We start from the raw sequence: 25,103 nt of genomic DNA, 5'->3' as shown, positions 1-25,103 counted from the left end.
TTCACTAACCGAACGATTCATTTGGGTGGGGAGGGAGATGAGGGGGGCGAACGATTCGTTGAACGATTCGTTTGAACGAATTGTTTTACTGAACGAACCGGAATGGATTCGTTTACTCAAGTGAACGACAGATCCCGTCACTACAAACTACAGTGGAATGAAAAAGTATCTGAACCTTATGGAATTTCTCACATTTCTGCATAAAATCAAATGTGATCTGATATTTGTCAAAATCACACAGATGAGAAAACAGTGTCTGCTTTAACTAAAACCACCCAAACATTTATAGGTTTTCATATTTTAGGAGGATAGTATGCAAACAATGACAGAAAGGGGAAAAATAAGTAAGTGAACCATCGGATTTAATATTTTGTGCCCCACCCCTCTTTGGCAGCAATAACTTCAACCAGACACTTCCTGTAGCTGCAGATCAGTCTGGCACATTGATCAAGACTAACGTAGGCCCATTCTTCTCGACAAAGCTGCTGTAGTTCAGTCAGATTCCCAGGATGTCTGGCATGAGCCGCTGTCTTTAGGTCCTGCCACAGCATGTCAATGGGGTTTAAGTCTGGACTTTGACTTGGCCACTCCAGAACATGTATTTTATTCTTCTGAAACCAATCTGAAGTTGATTTACTTCTGTGTTTTGGATCATTGTCTTGTTGCAGCATCCATCCTCTTTTTGGCTTCAACTGTCCGACAGACGCCTCGGGTTTTTCCATGCAAAACATCCTGATAAACCAGTGGTCTGCAAACTATTCCACATAGGGCCGCAGTGGGCGCAGGATTTAATTCCAACAAAACAAGACAACACCTATGCACCAATCTGGTGTCTTACAAGTGTAATCAGTTGATTGCTGTCAGGTGCTGCTCGTTTTAGCAGAAACTTCATTGGTTAAACCGTCGGTACTTGATCGGTTGGAGCAAAAACCAGGACCCACAGTGGCCCTTGAGGACTGGTTTGGAGACCCCTGTGATAAACTTTTGAATCCATTCTTCCATTAATGATTGCAATTTGTCCAGGCCCCGAGGTGGCAAAACAGCCCCAAATCATGATGCTCCCTCCACCATGCTTCACGGTGGGGATGAGGTGTTGATGTTGGTGAGCTTTTCCATTTTTCCATTTTGACGTTGTGTGTTACTCCCAAACAATTCAACTTTGGTTGGTCCACCGAATATTTTGCTAAGACTTCTGTGGAGTGTCAAAGTGCCTTTTTTGCGAAAATTAAACAAGCAACAGTGTTTTTTTAGACAGAGAGAAGCAACAGTGCCAAACTCTCCATTTGTAGACAACTTCTATGACTATTAATTAATGAACATCCAGATTTTTAGAGATGGTCTTGTATCCTTTCCCAGCTTTATACAAATAAAAAATCCTTGATCATTGATAGTTTTTTATTCTGTTAGAATTTACATGCAGTTTAGAAAGCATTTTGGTCTCCATAACATGAGTCTATCAAGCCGAATAGCATCAAATAACTTTTTTCCTCCCGCAATGCAGGATTCTACCTTCCATGTGTGGCGACAACAGGGGCTGATGAGTTTTGGAGACCTTTATATTGAGAATAAGTTTGCCTCATTCCAGCAAATGTCCCAAAAATATCATCTCCCGGTCTCTAACTTTTTTAGATATTTGCAGATAAGACATTTCATCTCAAGTTCCATTCCCAGGGTTCCCAGATAAACCTTTTAATAATGCAATTGATAGTTTGATGTCTTTTAACCCTACCAAGAAAAAGGGAATATCGATGATGCTGGCATCATTCTCCCATTTAAATTCTTATTCTACGTCCAAAATCAAAGAAGCATGGGAGAAGGATCTCGACATTGTTATGAGCACAACTGACTGGGCAAAGATTCTGAGGAGAATCCATACATCTTCATTCTGTGCAAAGCACTGCTTAATCCAGTTCAAGATTGTACACAGGTCCCACCTTTCTAAATCTATGTTGGCAAAAATCAATTCTCAAATTGATCCATCATGTGACCAATATAAATCAGAAGTGGCCACTTTAGCACATATGTTTTGGTATTGTCCCATGATACAACAATACTGGGAGGACATCTGTAATTCACTTTCTAGTATGTTGAAGGTCAAACTTCCATTAAATCCTCTAATATTACTCTTTGGGGTTGTACATGAGGGATTAGTATTACCTATCGGGGGACGAAAAATTATTGCCTTTTCAACATTATTAGCTCGCCGCCTGATCCTTCTTAAATGGAAGGATGCAGCCCCACCGACAATATCACAGTGGATCAAAGATGTGTTACTTTATCTGAGACTTGACAAAAAATCAGATACGTGATGAGTTGCTCAGAACAAAAATTTCATCTAGTATGGGGGGTCTTTCTAAGGTACGTTGACAAACCTTCAACAAAGATAGAGGAATGAAAACTCTGTAGTATAACGGCAGACTCAGTATGTATCCTGACATATGCTTATGGTCTTAAAATATTTGTTTGATGTATATGCCTGTCCTGTGACAGTGAGGAAAGGGTTTTTTTGGGGGGGGGCTTCTTTTTCTGTTGGGGGGGGGGTCTTGTATGGATCTTCCTGTAATTTTTGTTTTATGTCAAATCGGCAAATCTGAATAAATACATTCCAACTCAAAAACAATCCTTGATCACAGGTCTTCAGACAGCTCAATTGAGCCATAATGCACATCAGACAATGCTTCTCATCAAGACATTTCTTACCAGGTGTGTGTTTTATAGTGTACAGGGCAGCTTTAAACCACTCATCAGTTATTGGGCAGAGACCTGACTTAAAGTGTTTGGTTTCAATTGCTCTTTAAGTTCCTTTAAGCTCCTTAGGGAGAGGGTTCACTGACTTATTTTGCCCCCTTCTGTCATTGTTTGCATGCTATCTTCATTAAAATATGAAAACCTGTAAGTGTTTGGGTGGGTTTAGTTAAAGCAGACACTGTATTTTCATCTGTGTGATTGTGACAAATATCAGATTACATTTGATGGTGATTTTATGCTGAAATGTGAGAACTTCCAAAAGGTTCAAATACGTTTTCATACCACTGTATTTGATTGATATCAGTTTCTAGCAATGCATTGCCTTTGCAGCAGTGGCGGATACTGGTCCTTCAAGGAGGGGAAGCTCAGTTTCGGCCTCTGTCATAAAATGTGTCCCTTTATTTATACAGTACATAGTTTCTACCCTCCGTTCCTATTGAATAAAATGATCTGTGACCCCGTCATGCCAACAAGGCGTCTTCTCCAAGGACTTGACTAATGTCCTCTCAATGGCCAGCAGAGCTAACCTGCTTATACAGCCTAGACCCATGGTGTTACGAGTGTAAGACTTGAGCCACTTAAAACAGGAGAGCTCCTCTCTACACCTGCAAAATGCTCCCATGGATTTTTACACCACAACATCACTGATTTACTCGTTTTAATGTCAATTCAAAAGGGATTCATCCAATTATGCATAGAAGCTGAGCATCCGGGCCAGCCAAGCCCTGCCTACTGCACCGCAGACCCCCAGAAACACTGGGCGTCTGATGGGCGGGATAATCCCAGCATTTATCCAATGACTCATCTCATTTTGCCATAGTGGAACAATGCATCTCTCAAAATTGTTTAAAGTAATGCGGTGCTGCGCGATTGAATGAAAAGAAAGCCGCGTCATAACCAGTAATAAGAAGCTGATTGTGAACAAAGTTCGTGTGCTTTATAGGACATATTTAGTCAATAACATGTACACACAACGGTCTATATTTGATCACATCTTTTTTGACATATTAAGGGGAAGCTGAGCTTCACTTGCAGTCTCAGAGCAATCGCCTCTGCTTATACTCTGCTGTTTAATTTTGGAAAAACTTACTTTAAAGTAAAACTTAATTAAATGTACTACAGACTAAAGCAACAGCAACCGCAAAGTTGCAACTACATTAACGACTAGAATATGATAATGACCATTAAAAACAGACAAAATAAAAACCTCACCCGTCCCTACTTTGACAAGCCACTGAAAAGATTGTTCTCTGAAAATGTTGCCTTTCACATTTCCCAGGAAGGTCTTGACTTCATATATCGACAGAATCTGGCCCAACAGCCCTTCTTCCTGTACTGGGCCGCTGACGCAACTCATGCCCCTGTCTATGCTTCCAGACGCTTCCTCGGGAAGAGCCAGCGGGGCCGGTGGGTTACCTTATCATTCTTTGACGACAAGACCGGATGATTTTTTTTTTTTAATTGCTGTTTTGTTAAATAGGTATGGTGATGCCGTCATGGAGCTGGACTACAGCGTTGGCCAGATCCTGTCCAGGCTGAGGACTCTGGGTATTGAAAATAATACCTTTGTTTTCTTCACTTCAGACAATGGAGCTGCTCTTATGTCTGGCCCAAATGAGAGTAAGCTCTACAGTTGGAAAACAATCCTGCAGCCAGCTTTTGTGTACTGGTAATTATGTCATGTGGTCAATCATCTGTGGGTTTTTTTGCCTCTAATTCAGGTGGCTCTAACGGGCCTTTCCTCTGTGGGAAGGAAACCACCTATGAAGGGGGCATGAGGGAGCCTGCCATTGCTTGGTGGCCTGGACACATCACAGCAGGCACGGTGAGGAACGCCTCCCACTACATGATTGAATTAAAAGTTAGAAGTCCCTTACTACAGTAGGCCTGGGTAGTGGGAGAAATTCCTAAAAGCTTTTGCAAATAAAAGTTTTGATTGACAGCAATAGCTTTTCAATCCATTCTGCCAGGCCCTCCTGGTTCAAAATGATCAGACTATCACTGTCCCAAGCAATCAATGAGGCAAAAATGTAAAATAGGCTAAAAATTAAGCACTTTGTTTTGGTTAAACTTCACAAAAGTAGCACAAATGTATTTATTGTAATATTATCAAAATCTGTACATCCTTGACTTGATGCATCTGTTGTTTAAAGTTCCACTGTTACCGTTTTTTCATACTTATTATCCAATTAAATTATGTAAAAAGTTATTCAAAATTCAGTTTGAGGGACTCACAAAGAGCTATAACTTTTGAAGTTGTAAGTAACTTGTTATTCATAGTAATTTTAACTCAAATGAATTTTGTGAACTTCATTAACGCTTTCATGCATAAATTATGATTTTTGTTTTGTTTCATTTTTAACCCTTACAGTGAACTCATTTAACTCATTGGCCACCACTGAAAGCTCTATACACTCAATCCATTTTGACTTGGAGGGACGAATGACCGAATGCATTTTCAGCCAGTCTTCCCAGTTTAAATGAATTTGAAGTTTATCGCCATCAATAACATACAATGAGTTAAATGCTATGAACAAACTTTAGAACTTTACTTAAAACTGAACTTTAGAGCATTACTTAGGGCTGTAACATTCATTTTAATTTCATTAATTTAGTTGTTATTAAAACTGTATTAATAAATGCATTTACAATTATCAAATAATATATATAAAAAAAAAAAAAAAATTCTTCTTCTTTTCCTATCCGCTTTTCCCTTCAGGGGTCGCCACAGCGAATCAGTTGGCTCCATCTAACCCTGTCCTCTGCGTCCTCTGCTCTCACACCAACTACCTTCATGTCCTCTTTAACTACATCCATAAACCTCCTCTTTGGTCGTCCTCTAGGCCTCCTGCCTATATGGAAATCCAGCATCCGTTTGCCAATATACTCACTATCCCTCCTCTGGACATACCCAAACCATTTCAGTCTGGCCTCTCTGACTTTCTCTCCAAACGCTTTAACATGTGCTCTCCCTCTGATATGCTTATTCCTGATCCTATCCATCCTGGTCACTCCTAAAGAGAACCTCAGAATCTTCATCTCTGCCACCTCCAGCTCTGCCTCCTGTCTTTTTCTCAGTGGCGCTGTCTCCAGACCAAACATTATAGGTGGTCTCACCGCAATTTTATAGACCTTTACTTTCATTTTAGCTGAAAGTTTTCTATCACACATCACACCTGACACTTTTTTTCCAGCCTGCCTGCAGATGCTTCTTCACTTCTTTTCCACACTCTCCTTTGCTCTGGACTGTTAAATACTTAAACTCCTCCACCTTATAATAATAACTGCAATATTGAATTTTTTTAATGAATAAAAATAGTCACTTGCCCTATAAAGTGGTAAAACTTTAAATATCATATATAAATAAACTACGAAAAAGTATTCATTTGCTCTATAAAGGGTTAAGAGTTCTTAAGTGCCAACTTTTGAATAGTTGTCCACTGTAGTGACCACTGTCCCTGAAAGTGTTAACTGAGTTGAACTAACTTGCATGTGTATGTGGGCATTGTTCTTTGAGTAGACTGAACTTGAAATGGTTTTGTAGTAGTGGTAGTAATAGTTTTGCGAAACAGTTGCAACGTGCCTCTCGATGCCTTCAAAAAAGTGCGTTGGAGATCAAATGTTTAGCTCGGTTGTATGTGCACTCAACGGCCATGGTGGTGGCGCGGGTTCAATCCCTGACTGCTGCAAAAATATTACATATTTACTTAAAATAGGATAGGATAGGATAGCTTTAATAATCTTCTACACGCTATACAAGTACTGATGACAACGAAATTGCCTTCGATGAGTGAGCATCGGGCCGCTGCAGATCGTTCCGCGCCGCCAGCTTCTCTCTCCAGAAATTACAGCGCAAGTTACAATGTACACAACATATATCCTACTTCATTATAGGGATATGACACGACGCACAGGCATATGCAGGAATTTTTTGTTACGACAAGAAGGAAAACTGCCCGGTCCTGGCCGGGGGGCGGGGGGGGGGGTGATAGGAGAAGGAGACGGAAGCTGACTGGAGGGAGGGAGTGGTGTGTGTGGGGGTGTGTGTGCGCAAGTATATTAGGGCTGAACGATATTGGGAAAAAACTGACATTGCGACTTTAGGGGTTTGCGATAAATATTGCGATATTAAAATGAGAAGAATTTTCACCAGATGACTTGAATAGCTGTTTGGGAAGACTTTGCTGGATCCCTATGACCACATTGTATGCATTAGAGATGTCCCGATCTGATCACATGATCGGAAATCGGGCCGATCACGCCATTTTTCAGAAGATCGGAATCGGGTGAAAAGGATGAGGTTTTTAATTTTAAAAAATATATCTGTTTTTCTGCTTCATGCTCGTACAGCCCCACCAGTCCCCCCTGCTAAGCAGTGCGACCAAACTTTTTTCCTTGGTCACCAGTACAGATGGCGTTTGGTACTTAAAGTTAAAGAGCATATGACACCAGAAAAAAAGTCTTAAATGGCATTATTATGTGAATTAGAATCATATTTTGAGACGATTCGACTATATACAACAATTTAGCAAAGCGCAGATGACGAGAAATTAGTCTTTTAATCTGCCGGTTAGCCACGCCTACCATTATAGGGCTTTAGCGTCCCCAACAGGTGGATGACGTCAGCGGTAGACTGGGCTCATCGGTTTTACTATTCAGCCCATTGAGGGGGAATTGTTCAGAACGAGGAAAACGCGACGAAGAGAGCCGCAAAATGTCATTGTTTCAGTCTCTCTACTCCAATATTTTTACAGGATATTCTTTTTATGCAAGTATTTTTCCCCAATAGCTATATAAATGGCTTGAGAAGGACCAGTCAGCCCGTCGAGGGGGAACTATTTACAATGAGGAAAACGCGACAAAGAGAGCGGCAAAATGTCATTGTTTCTGTCTCTTTACTTCCATATTTTTACAGGATATTCTTTTTATCCAAGTATTTTCCCCAATTGCTAAATAAATGGCATGGTCAAGACAAATAACAATCTTGTGCTAAATGGAATATGAAATAATAAAAATCCATTTATTCAAGACGACATGGCAAAATTACTACATTATGGTCAAAACTGTCGACTTCACCTTTACTGTCGCACCTCCCGAACGATATTTTATGACACCTAAATCGGACATATGTCATTTCCCTTCCCCGGCTTCGGAGAATGTAAACAAACCAGAAGCCGTGACAGCTAGCAGACATGCTAACCCGAACCGAGTGATGTTCCAAAGTCTTCAAAGCGGAAAATCACACAAAGCTATCCTGGATTATTTGACATGACGACCCGGTTGTCGAATGTCTTAGCGGATCGGCAAACCGCCCGGCGGAGAGCAATTTACAGTTCGTTCCCCGGAGGAGGGTGGCTGGAGCTAACGCAGCTAACGTGCTGCTGCTAATGCATTAGGAGAGCTTTTTACATGCCTATCAATGATCAAACGTAAGTAGTCCTTCATTTAAAGGAAGTTTGTAGTGTTTACTTTGTAATCGCTGTATTCGTATTTGACATAAAACAAAACAAGATGTTTACTCACTTCCTCGTAAGTCCAATGGTCCCACAGTAAATATCCACGGTGAATGGGAACCTTTTGAAACTCCAAAAAGGCGCATACGCCTCTCCCTCATACAGAATGATTTTTCTGCAGCCGTTTGGCTGGCGTGATGCGAAAAATAAACGTATTAATCCGCAAAGTCAGCTGAATCCTTCGTCCTCATACACAACAGTACACTGTAGCGTGAAGGGGACGTCTTCTACCGTACACGTCACAGCGCCCGCCTCCTCAATGCAAGACCGAAGCCGGAAGTCACTCATTTTCCTGGCGCGGGATTTAAAAAACTAAATAAAAATAGCGATCGCTTCCACACACATCCAAGCGGCCCATATCATTCAGGAGCATAAAATACCGCGTGTATTATGAAATAAACATGCTTTTCCGTGTCACAGGCACTTTAACGATGACTGACATGTTTGTTGCTTTGATCTGGCCAGGGATGCCTCGGTATCTCTATGATCAAAGTGTTTATCATCTTTAAGCTTGGTACACAGTCTGAGGTGCTTGGTACACAGCCTGAAGTGTGCTGTGGCAACTCATTCATTGTGTAAGTGAGAGGCTGTTCTCGGCAGCATGAGCGTCAAAGCAAATAAAACAACTTTTTTTTTTAATATATGATAGGGACTCCGTATCGGCAAATTCTCAAAATCATGTGACTCAGACTCTGACTTGGGTGCAAAAATATGCAATCGGGACATCCCTAGTATTTAGGAGTGGGAACCTTAGGGCACCTCACGATACGATGCGATTCGCGATACAAGGCCACGATAATGATTATCTCACGGTATCACGATACAGCGATTATCGATATATTGGTCAGAAATGTGATGACCTTTGTTGCCAAAAGCATTGGTTTGAGCACTTCCACCTTCTGCTTCAGCATTTGAGATGTCAGACTCAGTCAGTCACATTCTTCCTCACCTTAAAAACAACAAAATTAAACAAAAAATATTAGCTACTTAATAATAGCTTTTGAGTTAAAATCCTGATTTTTTTGTGTTGGACGTATTGAGTGAATTAAAAAAAATATGAATTACATGTATAGAAATTAAAAATGCAATTATTACCTATTTTTTAATATGTAGCCGACATTAATTATCATGCACATCCCTTTATATATTTTGGAAGCTATTCAAACCATTTTTATAGCTTATTGTATCAAAATGGCAGTAATATGTAGTAAACTAGATGGAAAGTGGTTCTCAATATCAAATAAATCAGTAAATTCATCTAGACTTGTTCGATATTCATTTTCATTCAGTTTATGGTCCTGGTTTATTTTATATCATTCAACACCAAATGTCATCAAAATAATACATGCAAATTAAAAAATCAATTACATTGCAAAACTTTTTTACCTCAAGTGATGAAAGCGAAGCAGTGAAGAAATCCGGTGTCCACTTCGTTACCAGCTGCCAGTGAACCTTATGTTTGTTAGACAATTCTTGCATACAGCAAAGTCCTTGTTCACCTTACTTCCTTTCTTGTTGGTGTAAAATCTAAAGTGTGTCCACACGTGTGATTCGTGGCAATATTTTTCTCACTTTTTCCTCCACTGTTCTCACAAAGCCTTATTTTTTTTTCAACCCTCTTCTCTAGATGACTTGTGCGCACTTTACCTTCACCGCTACACTTGAGAGCTCCTAATGGACCGCCAAGGAATTGCTCAACAAACATTGAGCAGTTTACATCATCCATACTCCATTGTATGGCCAATATGTCAAATAAAAGTATCGATACTTGGCGGGAGCATATCGATAACCGATCGGGTTACAAAATACCGCGATATATCGCCTTATCGAGATATTGTCACACTCTTACTAGTATTCATACTATAATACTGTTTAATCCAGGCTCAGGGGGTTTACCTGTAAATGATGAAGATTGTTGAATATAAAAAGGATCCAGGAAGCCATGTCTCTGCACAATTGCTGCTTTTATCAGAAAAACAAAACAATCGCATGTTCTGCAATAGAACTACTGCTCATGCGCACATTGCGATGACGATGTTCAAACGGTATATTGTGCACGCCTAATGTATATCGGTACTCGTGCTTGTATTGTTGGCTGGAGCCGAGATGAAACACGTCCGCCCCTATCGAAGGCAGGAAAAAGTCCAAATGAAGACCTTTCAAAATGTTGAGTTCGAACTACTCAAACTGAAGCATAGACCATCAGAATCCCCTTTTTACATGTTGGGCATTGTTCCTTCCGAATGTTCTGCCTATCAACAGGTAGCAGAATGAAAGGAGAGCTGCAGGCAGTGTGCAGTCCTGTAAATCAGTTTGAGAGTGAATGAATAATTGATTTACTAATCCTCTGTATTGAGTTGCTTGTTATGTTTTGTTTCTTTTGTGTGTTATTTGCCACTCTACATCACAGCCACTTGTGCTGCAAGCGGTTCATCTCGACACTGTTCAACATCTTTCGAGTGATTGAACTCGTCGCCAGGAAAGATCAAGTGTATGATTGCGACCTGAATTTGGGGAAGTGGAACTACAATTATTGACCCAAGTCTCTGTCCCACAACCTAATTTAACCCCCCCACCTCGAGCATGATCCTTTAAGCCTGTGCGTTCTGTAAATGACTTTTAATTGTATTAGGGGCAGCTGTGACATGGGGCTGTGATGCGGAGGGATTTGGCGGCGGAGCGAGCGGAGGCTGCAGTCAGTAGTAAGCCTTGCCCCTGGCTCATCTCATAGGGTTGTGCTGGGGCCTGATAGCGCTGCAGAGTAGCGAGGGAGAGGGGGATTGGGAGCGTCTTAAGCAGCTAATCTGTTTGTGTGTTTGCTGAGGTTGGATTGAGCTGTAATGAGGACTTCAGTATCTGAATATGCCAGGCGCTGAGGATAAAGAAACTGGAAGGTGGGTGGGGGGTGGTAGAGGGTGCAAGGAAGATGATATAAAGGAGTTAGCTGCGGTGGAAAGGAGAAAAGGAAGAACGATCTACTGCCAGGAACATTGTTGCATTTGGAGGGCCTTGTCATCATAATTGTCCACTGTTTCTGCTAGCAAGCTCGTAAAACATGAATATGCATGAAACCTTATTCTGTATGTCAGAGATCTTCTTTGTAATGACGTTAGCATCAGTGTAGAAAATGGCGTGAAAATATCATCTATGGATCTTTCCCTTTGATGTATTGTGGGAGCTACTGTAAACTTTATTGATCCTTCTTTCTAGCTTGGCAAAAATACCAGAACCGACAACATCTTTATTGTGTGCACACTGAATAGTTTTTTAGAGCAAGGTGCAGGGAAGAAACGCAACAGACAGCCAAGACAAAGAATTGCTCATTTTCAACTACTGATTGTAATTCTCACTCACATTACAATAGAAAATTGAAATGGAGATAAACACTTTTAAATTGGCACGGGTTAGTGATGCATGATAATACATTTTTCAACCGATACCGATAATCGATAATTTCCTCCTCGTTTCAACCGATAACCGATAATGTCAAGCCGATAATTATATTAAAAGATTTGTTAAATTTTATTATACACAAGAGAAAATATTACTGTGCAAAATATAATTTATTGCTCATTTTTTCAACATCAAATGTGAACAAGTAGTAAATTCCAACATCTAAATAAAGACAGATTGTCTGACATTCTGTCATGGTAAACTTTTGGCAACAATTACTTACAGAATAAATACCTAAGTTGCACAAAAATTCCTTTGAACGTAAGCCATTCCTAAGATATAACATTACTACATTGCAAAAACACGCCTCCTTAAAACTAGTTAAATTCCCTTGTTTTCAGTGTAAATCTATTGGAAATAGGTGAAATTCTCTGCCAGCTCTTCAAGTATATTTCACTCAGATTTCTTGAAGAAAAATAGCTAGCTGAAAGTATGCTTAACAGCCTTATTTTAAGCAATAAATTCTTAATTCTTAATCCTAAAAAAACTTGTTTGTCAGAAATGTTCTTTATCCAAGAATAGGTATGGTTCAAAACATCAAAGCATTTTTTTCTCGATTTAGTGGAAAAATTACCAATCTTTTTAGATGTATGGACTTAATAAGAACAAATAGCAATATTTACTTCAAGTAAGTGGAATAATCTGGTGCATTCATCTGTTAACTAGTCTTTAACACTCAAAACAAGATGGGGAAAATTATTTGACTGGATTTAAGAAAAATGATCTGATTATGACGTCATAAATTTACAACGTACTGAATGCATTACTGACTGGCTGACTTCTTTGTGAGTGTGGTTTGGTGCATGTTGAAATGATCAACTAACCACTGTGCCGTCATGATAAGCACGCTTACGTGACATCACTTGTTCAAATGTCCGTGGTGAAACTGATGTGATCGGCATGTTTTTCATTAAGAATGGTGGTTGTATAAACTGCATTATTTTTTTATCCGGGGCTTTGGCTCTTGGGTCACTTCGGTAAAAAAAACGTCTCTCGTCCGGCATCCCCTCCCGCCTGTGCCCTTCAGTCCGTCCGGCCGCCAAATTAGCACCCGCGCCAGGCCTCTGTCTGGCCGTGGTGCTCGATGAGTTAAACTGGAGATGAGTGGCCCAGGCCGGCTTGACACAGCGCCTCGCGTCCCGCACGCCGTGGGGGCACGCTCGAGAAACCGGGGTGTTCGCCAGAGGTCCCGCCGCCGGAGAACCGGGCTCGGCCCGCCTGCCCACCCCGCCAAGGGCGAGGCGGCGGCGGCGGCCTGCCGGACCGGTCAGAGCGGCAGGCTCCGTCGGAAGACGGCTACCTGTCGACTGTCCGTCTCGTACCGGTGTTTAGCCTAAGATGGAGTTTACAACCCTCTTTTGGCTGCATTCCCAAACAACCCGACTCTGGGAAGGCCGCAGCGTCTCTCCATCGTCACAAGCCCCATAGCCTAGCTTAGTTTATGTGCGTTGACATTAGCTTTAGCATTCGCGCTAGCAGCAGCCTCGTATTTGTTCCAAAAATGTTTGTGATGCAGTTTTAAATGGCTAATCGGGTTAGTGGTGTTGAATGAGGATGCTTTCTTTCCGCTTCGTGGAACTTCTGCAGTGCATGTTTTGCAGATAGCGAGAGCATCGTTTGTTTCACACATTGAAAAATCAACCAACGCTCATGACAGAGCCGCCATGATATCGCCTCAATCCTGTTGTGTAAAGCCGCCTCCTCTATGACGCCATACTCCTCAACCCCTCCTCCCTAAGGGGCTTCAGAGAGAGGAGGGGTTGAGTAGGCGGCATTGCAGAAGTGGACAAAACTGCTTCGGTTGCACACATTTGGAGGCTAAATCAAGTATATAATTATCGGATTGCATTATCGGTTGAATTTTTTAAAATCTGGATTATCTGTGTGACGTCATAATTGGCATTATCGGCCGATAATTATCGGTAATCGATATTATCGTGTATCTTTAGCATGGGTTAATAGATCCTAACTTATAGCAATACATTCACTTTAAGTGCAGAGTATCCAGATAACACCAGAGCATTAAATACCTTGTTGCTTTTCTTTCCAAACTTTTGTTCTTCGTGCAAAAAAAAAAAAAAAACACCAGTATTTTGAGGTCAATAAATAATTGGTTTAGGGAGAAAAAAATGAAACCCCAGATTCTCTGGCGGAAGTGGTGCAACTATAATCTGCATAAAAGGAGTGCCACATAATAAACAAAAATTGCTATCTGTTAAGATTAGATGTTGGCCAAGCCTGATTAGGGTTTTTTTTGTATGATTTGAATTAAATATCTCAGTTGGAAAATTAAGTTTTTTTAAGGTTTGCATTATTCAGTTCTCCAACTAATTAAGCTATTAACTGCTTGACAAACAGACAACCTAAGCACATTGTATTTGCTTTATGGTTTAAATTCCTCACTCAGTTTACTCACAAATAAACTAAGTTGTATTTAAAAGGGTGTTAGGTGCTGTTCAATGGAATGAAGGGTTGTGCGAAGCAGGTGCATGTTTAGCATCCTTCTAAATTCCAGAGGGATCTTGGGGCCCAAGAGGATAAAAGACGAATCAAGACTGAGAGGTGGGTGGAGTTTCACGCCTGTGGTGTAGCGGAGCATCACATTCAGGTTTTTTTTTTTTCTTTTCTAATCAAGATGTAGACACAATTACAGACAGCCCCCTCTGATCAACAGCATGGTGTCACATAGTGAAAGGGAACAGGGCAAAGAAAAAGTGAAATGAACAGACTGTGATGAGTCAGAGGAGACAAAAACGGAAGAATACTAGGTAGCAGCATGAAGTTCTGTGCGGAACAGAAAAAAATACAGCCTAATAATGGAAGAAACTAAATTAATCAACTAAATCCTCTGTCATAAACCTGTTTTATGCACATAGGGGAAGTTATTACAGGCTAAACGTCAGGTTGCCTTCTTACTTTGTCCCTCTTCAAGTTTGTGTGGAACAGCAAAGAAGAAAAAATTTAAGGACTAAATCTGTGTTTGAACGGGACGTGTCAGATCACGGAATGCATTGCGCTGACTAGTTGTGTGGCTGCTGTGGAAGAAAAGTGAATTAATTTCAGTGTTGGTACGCTCGCGTGTGTGTATATGTGTGGATAGGAGCACAGCAGCACATAGCCGTGCAGCTGCAAAGGACTGATAGTGCTATCTGATTGCGAGCGTGCCGTCTCCCTCCAAGGCTCGCTCAGGAAAGAATGGAACGGAAGATCAAGGATGACAGCGGAAAAATGGCATTTTATCTGAAAATAGTTCAAAGTTTATAAATAAAATAAAGCTTTTTCTCTGAGACTGGGAGAAGGAGATAAAGAAGCGGCTCACTCCGTCTCCAGACGCCTCTTGCCTAGACTGTCCTCTCCGTACTTCCCCTCTCTTTTTCTTGACTCTGTTTCTCCTCGAAAATTTAAAGAGATGATGTTTTTTTTTTTTTTTTTTTTTTTTGCACAAAAACCTGCAAAAGGAGATTAGGAGCTGAAGAAATGCACGTCTTTTACTATCTGTGTTCACACATGCACGCTATCACAACTATATGTGTTCACTTTAATGATAAACTCCGACACAAAAGAACACATTTGTGGTATTCCTCAAGTGCGGGATCCTTGATCTGGGAACCCCAAAAAATTTTATTGGTTGCTAAAAAATGCAGTTTTGTCACTGAGATGGAGAAGCCCGGAGCAGCAGTTGCATTAGTGTATGTATTTCTGCGGTCTTATTCGTGAAATAGTTGTATGGTTGCAGTTGAGCATAATGGTAGTCATAAACTGCAGTAGAACTTATTTCTTTAAGTTTGAAACCATTTTACCATAGGAAATGGTGGCTGAAAATTTCATTGCTTGTTTAAGCAATCACAATGATAAAACCAGAAATTCAGGGGGTTGCTTGGATGCCAATGCACTTTCATGCATGATGACATCTTAAACTCTTAATGTTTTGTACTGTTATAGCATACAGTAAATGTACTGTAGCTGGGGTTTAGTTGTATTCATTTTGGTCAAAGCCTCTGTAATCAAATGGTTATTGAGAAAACCCACAGTTATGGATGAAATTATTGGCACCTCTGGAATTTTTCCAGAAAATACAGAATTTTTCCCACATTAATCCAATTACAAACGTTTTCAGAAAGAATGTGTTTATTTTTTGCATTTGCATTGGAAAAACAAAAACAAAAAAAGCTGAACAAAAAACCTAAAATGTACACAATTTTACACAGCATGCAAAAAAAGAGCTGCACAAAATTGTCGGCACCCTCAACTCAATATTTGGTTGCACGCCCTTTGGGAGAAATAACAGAAAGCAATCGCTTCTTATGACCATCAACAAATTTCATGCACCTCTTAGATGGAATTTTGTACCACTCTTCTTTTGAGAAGTGTTCCAAGTCTCTCAGATTTGAAGGGTGTCTTCTTGCAACAGCAATTTTGAGATCTCTCCATGGCTGTTCAATAGAATTTCGATCCGGGCCCGTCGATGGCCACCTCAGAATTCTCTAGCGCTTTGTCGCCAACCATTTTTTGTTTTATTTAAGGTATGTTTTGGGTCATTGTCCTCTTGGAACATCCATGACCTTTGACACAGACCTAGTTTTCTGACACTACACCTTACATTGCGGCCCAAAACATTTTGATAGTCTCTAGATTTCATGACTCCTTGCACACCATCAAGACACCCGGTGCCAGAGGCAGCAAACAACCCTAAAATATCAGTGCTCCTCCACCATGTTTGACTGTACAGGGTGACCCAAAAAAGTTTACACTCAAGTTGACTGCTTGTTTAAAAGCCATTGAAACATATCTAAATAGGTTGTCATGGTTAAGTGATACATTAAGGTCACTCAATCCAGCTGATAATCTCTCGTCTCTACAATTCCTGTGCTTCTGCTGAAAATGAAGAAAACTTTAGCTGTACCTGAATTGCTGCGTGCCGGTCTGACACCTACTGAGATTGCAGCAAATCTGAGAATATCCAGATGTGCAGTCTACAAAGTTAAAAAGAAGCAGAAAGATACTGGAACAGCCTCACGAAAACCTGGGTCTGGAAGTGCCGATCTGTGCAGACCAAAAAGTTGATTGACAAGGTGATATGTGGCCACCCCAGAGTCCAGATCTCAATCCCCTGGATTATAGCATATGGGCAACTGTGGAGGACAGTGCCTGTAAGAAGCCACAAACTTCTGTGGCAGCCCTGGAGAGGTCCATTGTTAGATCTTGGGAAAAGATGACAGCATCCTACATAAACCTACATAGACCTGTCAAGCGTTCCGCAGGCACCTGGAGGCTGTTGTGACACTTAAGGGAGGACACATTGAAAAATAGAGTGTACTGTACATGTTCTTTACAATAATGTATAATTTGTGATTACATTTTAATTCTAAGATGAATAAACATGGCATTTAAGTTGTATTATGGCAGTGTAAACTTTTTTTTGGGTCACCCTGTAGGCACTGTGTTCTTTTCTTTGTAGGTTCTATTTTCTGGCACTGGGTGCCTTGACAGTGTACAAGGAGTCATGATATCTGGAGACTATCAAAATGTTTTAGGCCGCAATGTAGGGTGTAGTGTCAGAAAACTGGGTCTGCGTCAGAGTTCATGGGTGTTTAAACAGGACAATGACCAAAAACATACCTCAAAAAAGAATTCTGAGGTGGCCATTGACAGGTCCGGATCAAAATCCAATTGAACACCTATGGAAGGATCTCAAAATTGCTGTTGCAAAAAGGCACCCTCCACTCTCAGATCTGGAGGACTGAATCCAGGACTGGATTCAGTTCGCAAAAGAAGAGTGGTCCGAAATTCCATCAGAAAGGCGCGCGAAACTTGTTGATGCTGATAGGAAGCGATTTCTTTCCGTTATTTCTTCCAAAGGATGTGCAACCAAATATTGAGTTGAGGGTACCAACAATTTTGTCCAGTCTATTTTTTGAGTCGTGTCTAATGTTGTGTAAATTTTGACTTTTTTGTGTTTTTTCAATGCACATCCAAGAAAGAAACATATTCACACTGAAAACATTGGCAATTGCATTAAGTTCTGTGAGAAATGTTGTATTGACTGGAAAAAATTCAGGGTTGCCAATAACTTTGCTCATGACTGTATTTAATAGTCCTAATTTACTATGATTTATTATATTCAAGGTGAATTTCCAGCTGTCTAGTGTAATGGACCTGTACACCACAAGTTTATCTCTGGCTGGCATCAGTCCACCTGATGATCGAGCCCTGGATGGATTCGACCTGTCACCAATCCTCCTGAATAGCTCGCACACACTGCAAAACAGGTAAATGTATGATCTCCGCTTATGTACTTGCCCATTTTACCTTTATTTGGGGATTGAAATGATTGAAATGCAAATTAAATTGACATTTATTTGTTAGCATTTCCATACAATGCCCGCCCACACTTACTGTATAGGTTTTTTTTCAACAGGCCAATCTTCTATTACCGTGGCAATGAACTCATGGCAGTCAGGCTTGGGCAATATAAGGCGCACTACTGGACCTGGACCAACTCTTGGGATGAGTTAAACAAGGTGAGTTAACTGTTTGCCAGATGGAATTTATGGGAAAAGCCTTACTCTTACACTCTTCACCATCCCAAGAAATTATGAAAGTTTCCTTGATTACAAGTTTATTGGAATGTTATGGCCAAGAACCTTTCTGCTCCATCATATCTATGAAAGGAAAATCTATAAATGCCTCCTTTTGAGATGAACTGCAACTGACATTGTGAACTAGCAGGCCCATTAATCCAACATCAGTGACTTCTGATCTTGCAAATTTAGCTCATGATGGATGGATACCGTTTGCCAAAAACCAAAATCCTTCTAGAAGTGTGTGAGCTGTTATTACTATAATGGACATCTGTCCCAATACTTGTGGCCATATGGGATAGTGCAATCAGTGTACTGTGTGTTGTGCAAATGCACTGACACATTGAACCCCAACGTGGCTTTCTCTGCTGGTGTTGTGTTGAAAATGGCTCATCAGTCGACTGCTGTGTACATCACAGCGTAATGAATATTAATGAGGAGCCCCTAAATCAGCAAACTTGCATCATTCATCAGCCAGTAGACTTGTTTGTTCCAGCTCCAGTGGAGAATTTCTTCCTTGCAATTTACATACCAACATTTCCCTGCTGTGGACGTTTTTTTATTTATTTTTTTTCTTCCCCGTCATCACACAGACATACTAAGCAAGTCGCAGCTACAACTTTGTGCTGTTTATATGTATCAGCAAGAATATGAAATGCAATGTTTGAGAAGCAGTACAGTTTGATACCTTTTTTTTTCTAAATGTCCATCTCTGCTTCTCCCTGCTTTTCTGCGATTCAGTTTGCTTTATGCCCCATCGGTCGCTTAAATTGCTCTCTCCTTCAGGGCCGCTGAATCAATAGCAGCCTTCTTTATCATCTCATGCGAACTGAAGTGGAACTTCACAAATAATGGTGTCTGATTGCCTGCAAGTTGCTTATTGATTCATGTGAGTACATGACGGGAGAGAGGACAAGAGAAACCCTTCACATGCACTTTCGGTTTTCCATTAAAATATCTTCTGAACTGCCAGAAAAACCAATTCTTTTCGTATTGTTAAAGAATTCTTAAATGTATAACACATAATGTGCTGCAGACCCACTAAATGTAAATAGACTGCTGATTTTTGAAGTCCTTTGATGGGAACTCCACCAAAGCAAATATAGATTTTCTTTTTTTTATTGAGATGATCAAGATTTGACTGCCTTTGCGTCAGCTCTTTTGCTACTGTGTTATAACTTAGCATTCATTCCACATAGCGAAAAATAAACAGGAGTTATGTGTGGATGTTTGCGTGCGTGCGCGTGTGTGTTAGAAGAAATTATAGGTTAATAGCCAGGAGAGGTATCACTCAAGGCTAAGTTCATGCAGCTCAGCCATGAGGAAAATGAGAAATTTCACAGGCTTAAACGGTTCGCGTCAAACTCTCTCCAGGCATTGTAGTGACGTTAATATTTCAAAATACATTGTCATTACCGCAAGTCTTTTGTATGGGTAACTTGTGCTCCCGTAGTGTTTGAGTAGCTTCTTTTAACTTCACAGTCTGATGCAATTGATATTTAGAAAGCCTGGTTTGTTCACAAAGTAAACGAAACCTTTTCTTATGAATAGATTAGTTTATTGAAAAATGAAAATGTTGCTTCTGTTCAGTTTACACCACAGAACAAATTTTCTGGAACAACACCAAACTTATAACCATATTTCAAACAAAGCATTTTGAAATCAGATAGCATCTGAATGGATTGACTTTAAAGACCTTTTCACAATTCACATAGCACAACCCACTCGACCAAACCCCTTATTGTGTATATGCCGCAAAGGCTGGCGCGCCGAATTAAAAAAAATCTCCATTCAAACGCAGCAGGATGTGGCGACATCTTGGCACATCTTATTGATTTCCAACTCGACATATTTTAATGAAGATCTACAGTTAGAACAGCAATTAAAAGAAAATGGAGGAATCAGTACTTAATGCAGTCTTCCATATTACTGAAGTTTCAAGAACTCTTCAAAGTGGCCTACACTGAGTTGTAGCTTATGGACTACCTTGCTGCCTAAATACACATATTGGCCAAATTGATGGCACCGCCTTTTTAAGAACAAAAATAAAATGTTTCCAGTTGTTTGAAGGTGGCATTCTCGAAGGCTAGGTTCACACCGCAGGTCTTAATGCACAATTCCGACTTTTTGTCTTATCTGTTTTTTTGGCGGGACCATTCAGTCTGCCTTTGTCCATTGAGATCGTTCAAATATTACGCATGCGCACTAACTCGCAGTCCGACACGCGTTGAGCAAACTGACCCGCATGTGCAGAAGCGTCAAAGCAAATGACTACACATGCTGGCTGTACGTCATTCCATCATATTTTGATTTTCAAAAAGAGAACACAAATAACAGACATTAATAATCCCTGTTTAGTTTTATATTCAAAGTTTATATTGATTGATAGAATGCATGCACTGTAAGTGCGTGGCGCACACACATTCTGTAAACCTTATGTGTGTGTGCGTCAGTTTGCCCCGACTCGTTCATGTAAGCAATACTGAAATATTGCTCAAAACCATGCATTATTAGGCTTATCCTTTTCTTTATTTTATTTTGTTTTTTTATGACAGTGGTCAAGCCCGCCTACTGTGTAAAAGCCGAGTTCAAGCTAGGTGCTAACGCTAATGCACAGCTACATCGCTGCCGTCCTGATATCTTGAGATTTTATTGTGCCATACATAGATGCAAGGCAATATTTGTCAGAAGCAGCAAAGTATCTCCAGAACAAAAACGAGCCTCAGTGTTTCAAAGTAGGGACGGTGTTCTGTGTTTTTTTCCTAGTGCTCTTCTTTTTTGCGTCTGGGGACATATTGTTGATGCGTATGAACAAAAAAGCTTCAAACAAGACATTTTCCCAAATTCTTTGACTTGTCAATATGCTTTGTGGCAGTTTCGCTATTTTATGATTTTATGAATGGTATAAGTCCTTTCAGATCAAGACCACTATGGCTCAAATAATAACAGATTATGAAATCTAACACTGATGTTCCTGGATCTTGTAGTCTCTATGCGATAGGATCACCGAAGAATACTAGCAATGGTACATAGGACTGAAAATAGAACTTATTGAAAAATGGTACACTTTTTTTCCTGGCTGCTTCTCAGCAATAAAATGACAATCAAGGAAATAGTTACGTCTAAAGAGCCTTAATCATCAAAAAAAAAAATTGCAAAAGGCACTAAAATATGAAATAATATTATCTTAATTATATTAAATAACAGTAAAAGAGATATAATTATAAAATTATAAAATAGATTATTCTTAATAATGACCTCCCCTGATCACACACAGAATGCTTAATGACTCATCTCTCAAGCACATTTGGTAATGCATTCTTTTCAGAGATTTGCCATTGTGTCATGTATCCGTTCCACATCATCAAAGTTGAACTAGCGTAATTTCTGCGCTATAGAGCATACCTGACTATAAACTGCACAGCCCAAATTTGACTAAACTTTAAGAAAAAAATCCATGCCATAATTTTCAGACTATAAGCCGCTTCTTTTTTCCTTCATTTTGAATCTTGCGGCTTATAGTCCAGTGCGGCTTATTTGCTGATTTATTTGAGTTAATAGGTAACACTTTAGCTGATTTTTTTTTTTCTTCTTATGAAATTCATATGTCATGATTAAGATTGTCTAATGACAGTCTTATTGCGCCACTGTCAAATAAAGTGTTACCAAATCCCATAACTAGCAATTAATGAAACAACCTGAACAGTAACTGAAGAAAAAATTAGCGCAGAACATGAATTATGAGTGTTATTTACATCTGTACTGCTGCAATGCAGGCTAGGAGGCATGTTGGACAACAGTGTTGACAGCAGGTGGCAGCAAAGGTTGACTGTCTCCCCTAAGGGAGCAGTGATGGCCAAATTAAGCTTCTTGAAGCAATGAAGCTTTGCAGCCAATTGGTTCAAAGCTTCATGGTGGTTCATTTGGTCTTAATGACAGTCGTATAATGCCACTATCAAAGAAAGTGTTACCGGTTAATATCTTTTGGTTTGAATATCCTATAATACAGTGAGGACAGCTGCAGCTTATAGTCCAGTGCGTCTTATCTATGAACACATGTCGTTTTCGTGTCAAATTTGTCTGGTGGCGGCTTATAGTCAGGTATATTTGCCAAACCTTACTATAAACCGATGTGCCCATGTCCTAATATGGAATATTTACTTAGAGAGATGTTACACAGAAACGTTTGATTGAGCAAACGTTAATTTAATAACCAATTAACATCAACATGCTGAGTGCGTCCTTATGCATTTCATGTTATCTATTGCCCCTTTCCCACTGAAACTAGATGGTCAACGCGCGTTATTTGGCACCTTTCCCATTGACAAAAAAAAGCCATGTCTTTTTTTTTCACCCGTCTAACCCCCCACCCCTCCTCAGCCGTGCGTAAGGTTACGTGACGTCACCACGCTAAAATGCGCGTCGACAAATGCGACCGAATTCATTCAGTTCAAGGAAGTAAACAATGCAGAGCAACATGGAAGCCTCTTTTCCGTTTGTGTTCTCTATTTTCATGCTTTTTACTGCCCTCAAAATGGTCGAAATGCAGCAAAGGATCAACACTCTGCTTGTGCTAAGGCAACGTAGGCGACATGAATTCTTCTTCTTCTACTAGCTTTGTTATTAGCATCGACGTAACTACGGTTGTGGGGCGTGTTAAATGGGAGGCGACTGTCATGTTGTTATGACGCATCACGTAAGAGCCTACGTCACCACGTAGATTAGGGTGTTGACTGTTGATCCGGGGTTTTGCTTTCACACTGCATGACGATCAGAGCCGGGGTGATTTTAACACGGGTCGCTTGGCGGGTTGATTGACACGGGTCGAGGCGGGTCGCTGCACCTTTCCCACTGCCACCAAAAGCCGATTGTTAGTGGGTTGACACGGGTTTTTTGGCCAGTGGGAAAGGGGTATAAGGCAGTCTAAAGAAAAACGTAGTCACTATATTTACAAAATAGAAAAATAAAAACCACTTTCACCTCTGCTTGCCATGGAAAAAGTCTTCTTAGAAATCCCAAGGCTAACCGTCTAATGATCCATGGTTCAACATAAATGGTTCTTCTGTAGTGGTACCAAAGATCTTCTCTTAACAACAAGTTGGTATTTACATGGAAAAAGCTCGCCTTATCACAAACTTTGGAATGGTAATTAATATATGACTGTAACATTGCCTGTACAGTTAATAAAGGCCTAATGTGATAGTTTACCCCTTGAACACAGTGTGATGTTCATATCTTATACCAAATATTCCCTTCATTTTTTTGGGTGGTGGATGCATGCTGTTTTTCTGATGCCCCTGCAGCAGAGAGCAGCTTGAGTTTGAAATCATCCTCTTTCGGTGTTAATATCATTCATGTCCTAGGAGACAAGAGTCCTCACTCTTATGTGTCGAGTACAAGAAGCAAAGAGATACACACACCAGGCCTTTTCTGTCTCCTGTGGGATGAGCTCTCTCTTTCTTTCTTTTCTACATTTCTGAGTTCTCGGCTTTCAAAGACATAAGCAGTCGGGATCAGACGAGCCTCTGCGGGGCAGCGGGTATCTATCGTTCTCCCTCGCTCTCTTCAATATGTATTTTGAGGTGTTCTGTTGGGCCATCTCAGAGGGGGGGCAGCAACACTGCCTTACAGATGAAAGCTTTTTCAATTTTACTTATACTCTCCAAAAAGTGAATGTGTTTTTAAAGAAAGAGGCGGATCTGAAGGAGAGCGTGCGTGTGTGTGTGTATGAGGCTCAATCATGTTGCCCACCAAAGTGCAGCCTGAGAGATGAATGAATCACAAAAGAGACATTTTGGACAAAACATTTTGTACCTCTTTTGAAACCACCCAAAGTATTGTGAACATTTTCTATATGGTCTTTATATAATTGTTATGTGTTTTAGAAACAGATTAAAAATGTATACAGTGCCTTGCAAAAGTATTGGGCCCCCTTGAACCTTGCAACCTTTCGCCACATTTCAGGCTTCAAACATAAAGATATAAAATTTTAATTTTTTGTCAAGAATCATCAACAAGTGGGACACAATCGTGAAGTGGAACAAAATTTATTGGATAATTTAAACTTTTTTAACAAATAAAAAACTGAAAAATGGGGTGTGCAATATTATTCGGCCCCCTTGCGTTAATACTTTGTAGCGCCACCTTTTGCTCCAATTACAGCTGCAAGTCGCTTGGGGTATGTTTCTATCAGTTTTGCACATCGAGAGACTGACATTCTTGCCCATTCTTCCTTGCAAAACAGCTCGAGCTCAGTGAGGTTGGATGGAGAGTGTTTGTGAACAGAAGTCTTCAGCTCTTTCCACAGATTGTTGATTGGATTCAGGTCTGGACTTTGACTTGGCCATTCTAACACCTGGATTCGTTTATTTTTGAACCATTCCATTGTAGATTTGGCTTTATGTTTTGGATCATTGTCCTGTTGGAAGACAAATCTCCGTCCCAGTCTCAGGTCTTGTGCAGATACCAACAGGTTTTCTTCCAGAATGTTCCTGTATTTGGCTGCATCCATCTTTCCGTCAATTTTAACCATCTTCCCTGTCCCTGCTGAAGAAAAGCAGGCCCAAACCATGATGCTGCCACCACCATGTTTGACAGTGGGGATGGTGTGTTCAGGGTGATGAGCTGTGTTGCTTTTACGCCAAACATATCGTTTTGCATTGTGGCCAAAAAGTTCAATTTTGGTTTCATCTGACCAGAGCACCTTCTTCCACATGTTTGGTGTGTCTCCCAGGTGGCTTGTGGCAAACTTTAAACAAGACTTTTTATGGATATCTTTGAGAAATGGCTTTCTTCTTGCCACTCTTCC

At 40.4% G+C, this 25,103-nt stretch overlaps 1 protein-coding gene across 2 annotated transcripts in view; it reads left to right on the top strand.

Moving 5' to 3' along the window:
• Nucleotides 1-25,103, top strand: part of galns (galactosamine (N-acetyl)-6-sulfatase) — a 56,000-nt gene that overhangs the window by 8,445 nt on the left and 22,452 nt on the right. For both annotated transcript variants that reach the window (XM_057850417.1, XM_057850424.1), the window contains 5 exons: nt 4,028-4,155; nt 4,229-4,368; nt 4,470-4,573; nt 17,841-17,983; nt 18,133-18,235. In XM_057850417.1, the coding sequence (XP_057706400.1) occupies nt 4,028-4,155; nt 4,229-4,368; nt 4,470-4,573; nt 17,841-17,983; nt 18,133-18,235 (618 nt within the window). The remainder of the gene's footprint in view (nt 1-4,027; nt 4,156-4,228; nt 4,369-4,469; nt 4,574-17,840; nt 17,984-18,132; nt 18,236-25,103) is intronic.

This window comes from Corythoichthys intestinalis, chromosome 1 (genome assembly GCF_030265065.1).
Source record: "Corythoichthys intestinalis isolate RoL2023-P3 chromosome 1, ASM3026506v1, whole genome shotgun sequence".
In the NCBI taxonomy this organism is placed as follows: Eukaryota; Metazoa; Chordata; class Actinopteri; order Syngnathiformes; family Syngnathidae; genus Corythoichthys; species Corythoichthys intestinalis.
The sequence above is the reverse complement of the archived record's forward strand: the minus strand, read 5'-3'. Positions and strand labels throughout refer to the sequence as shown.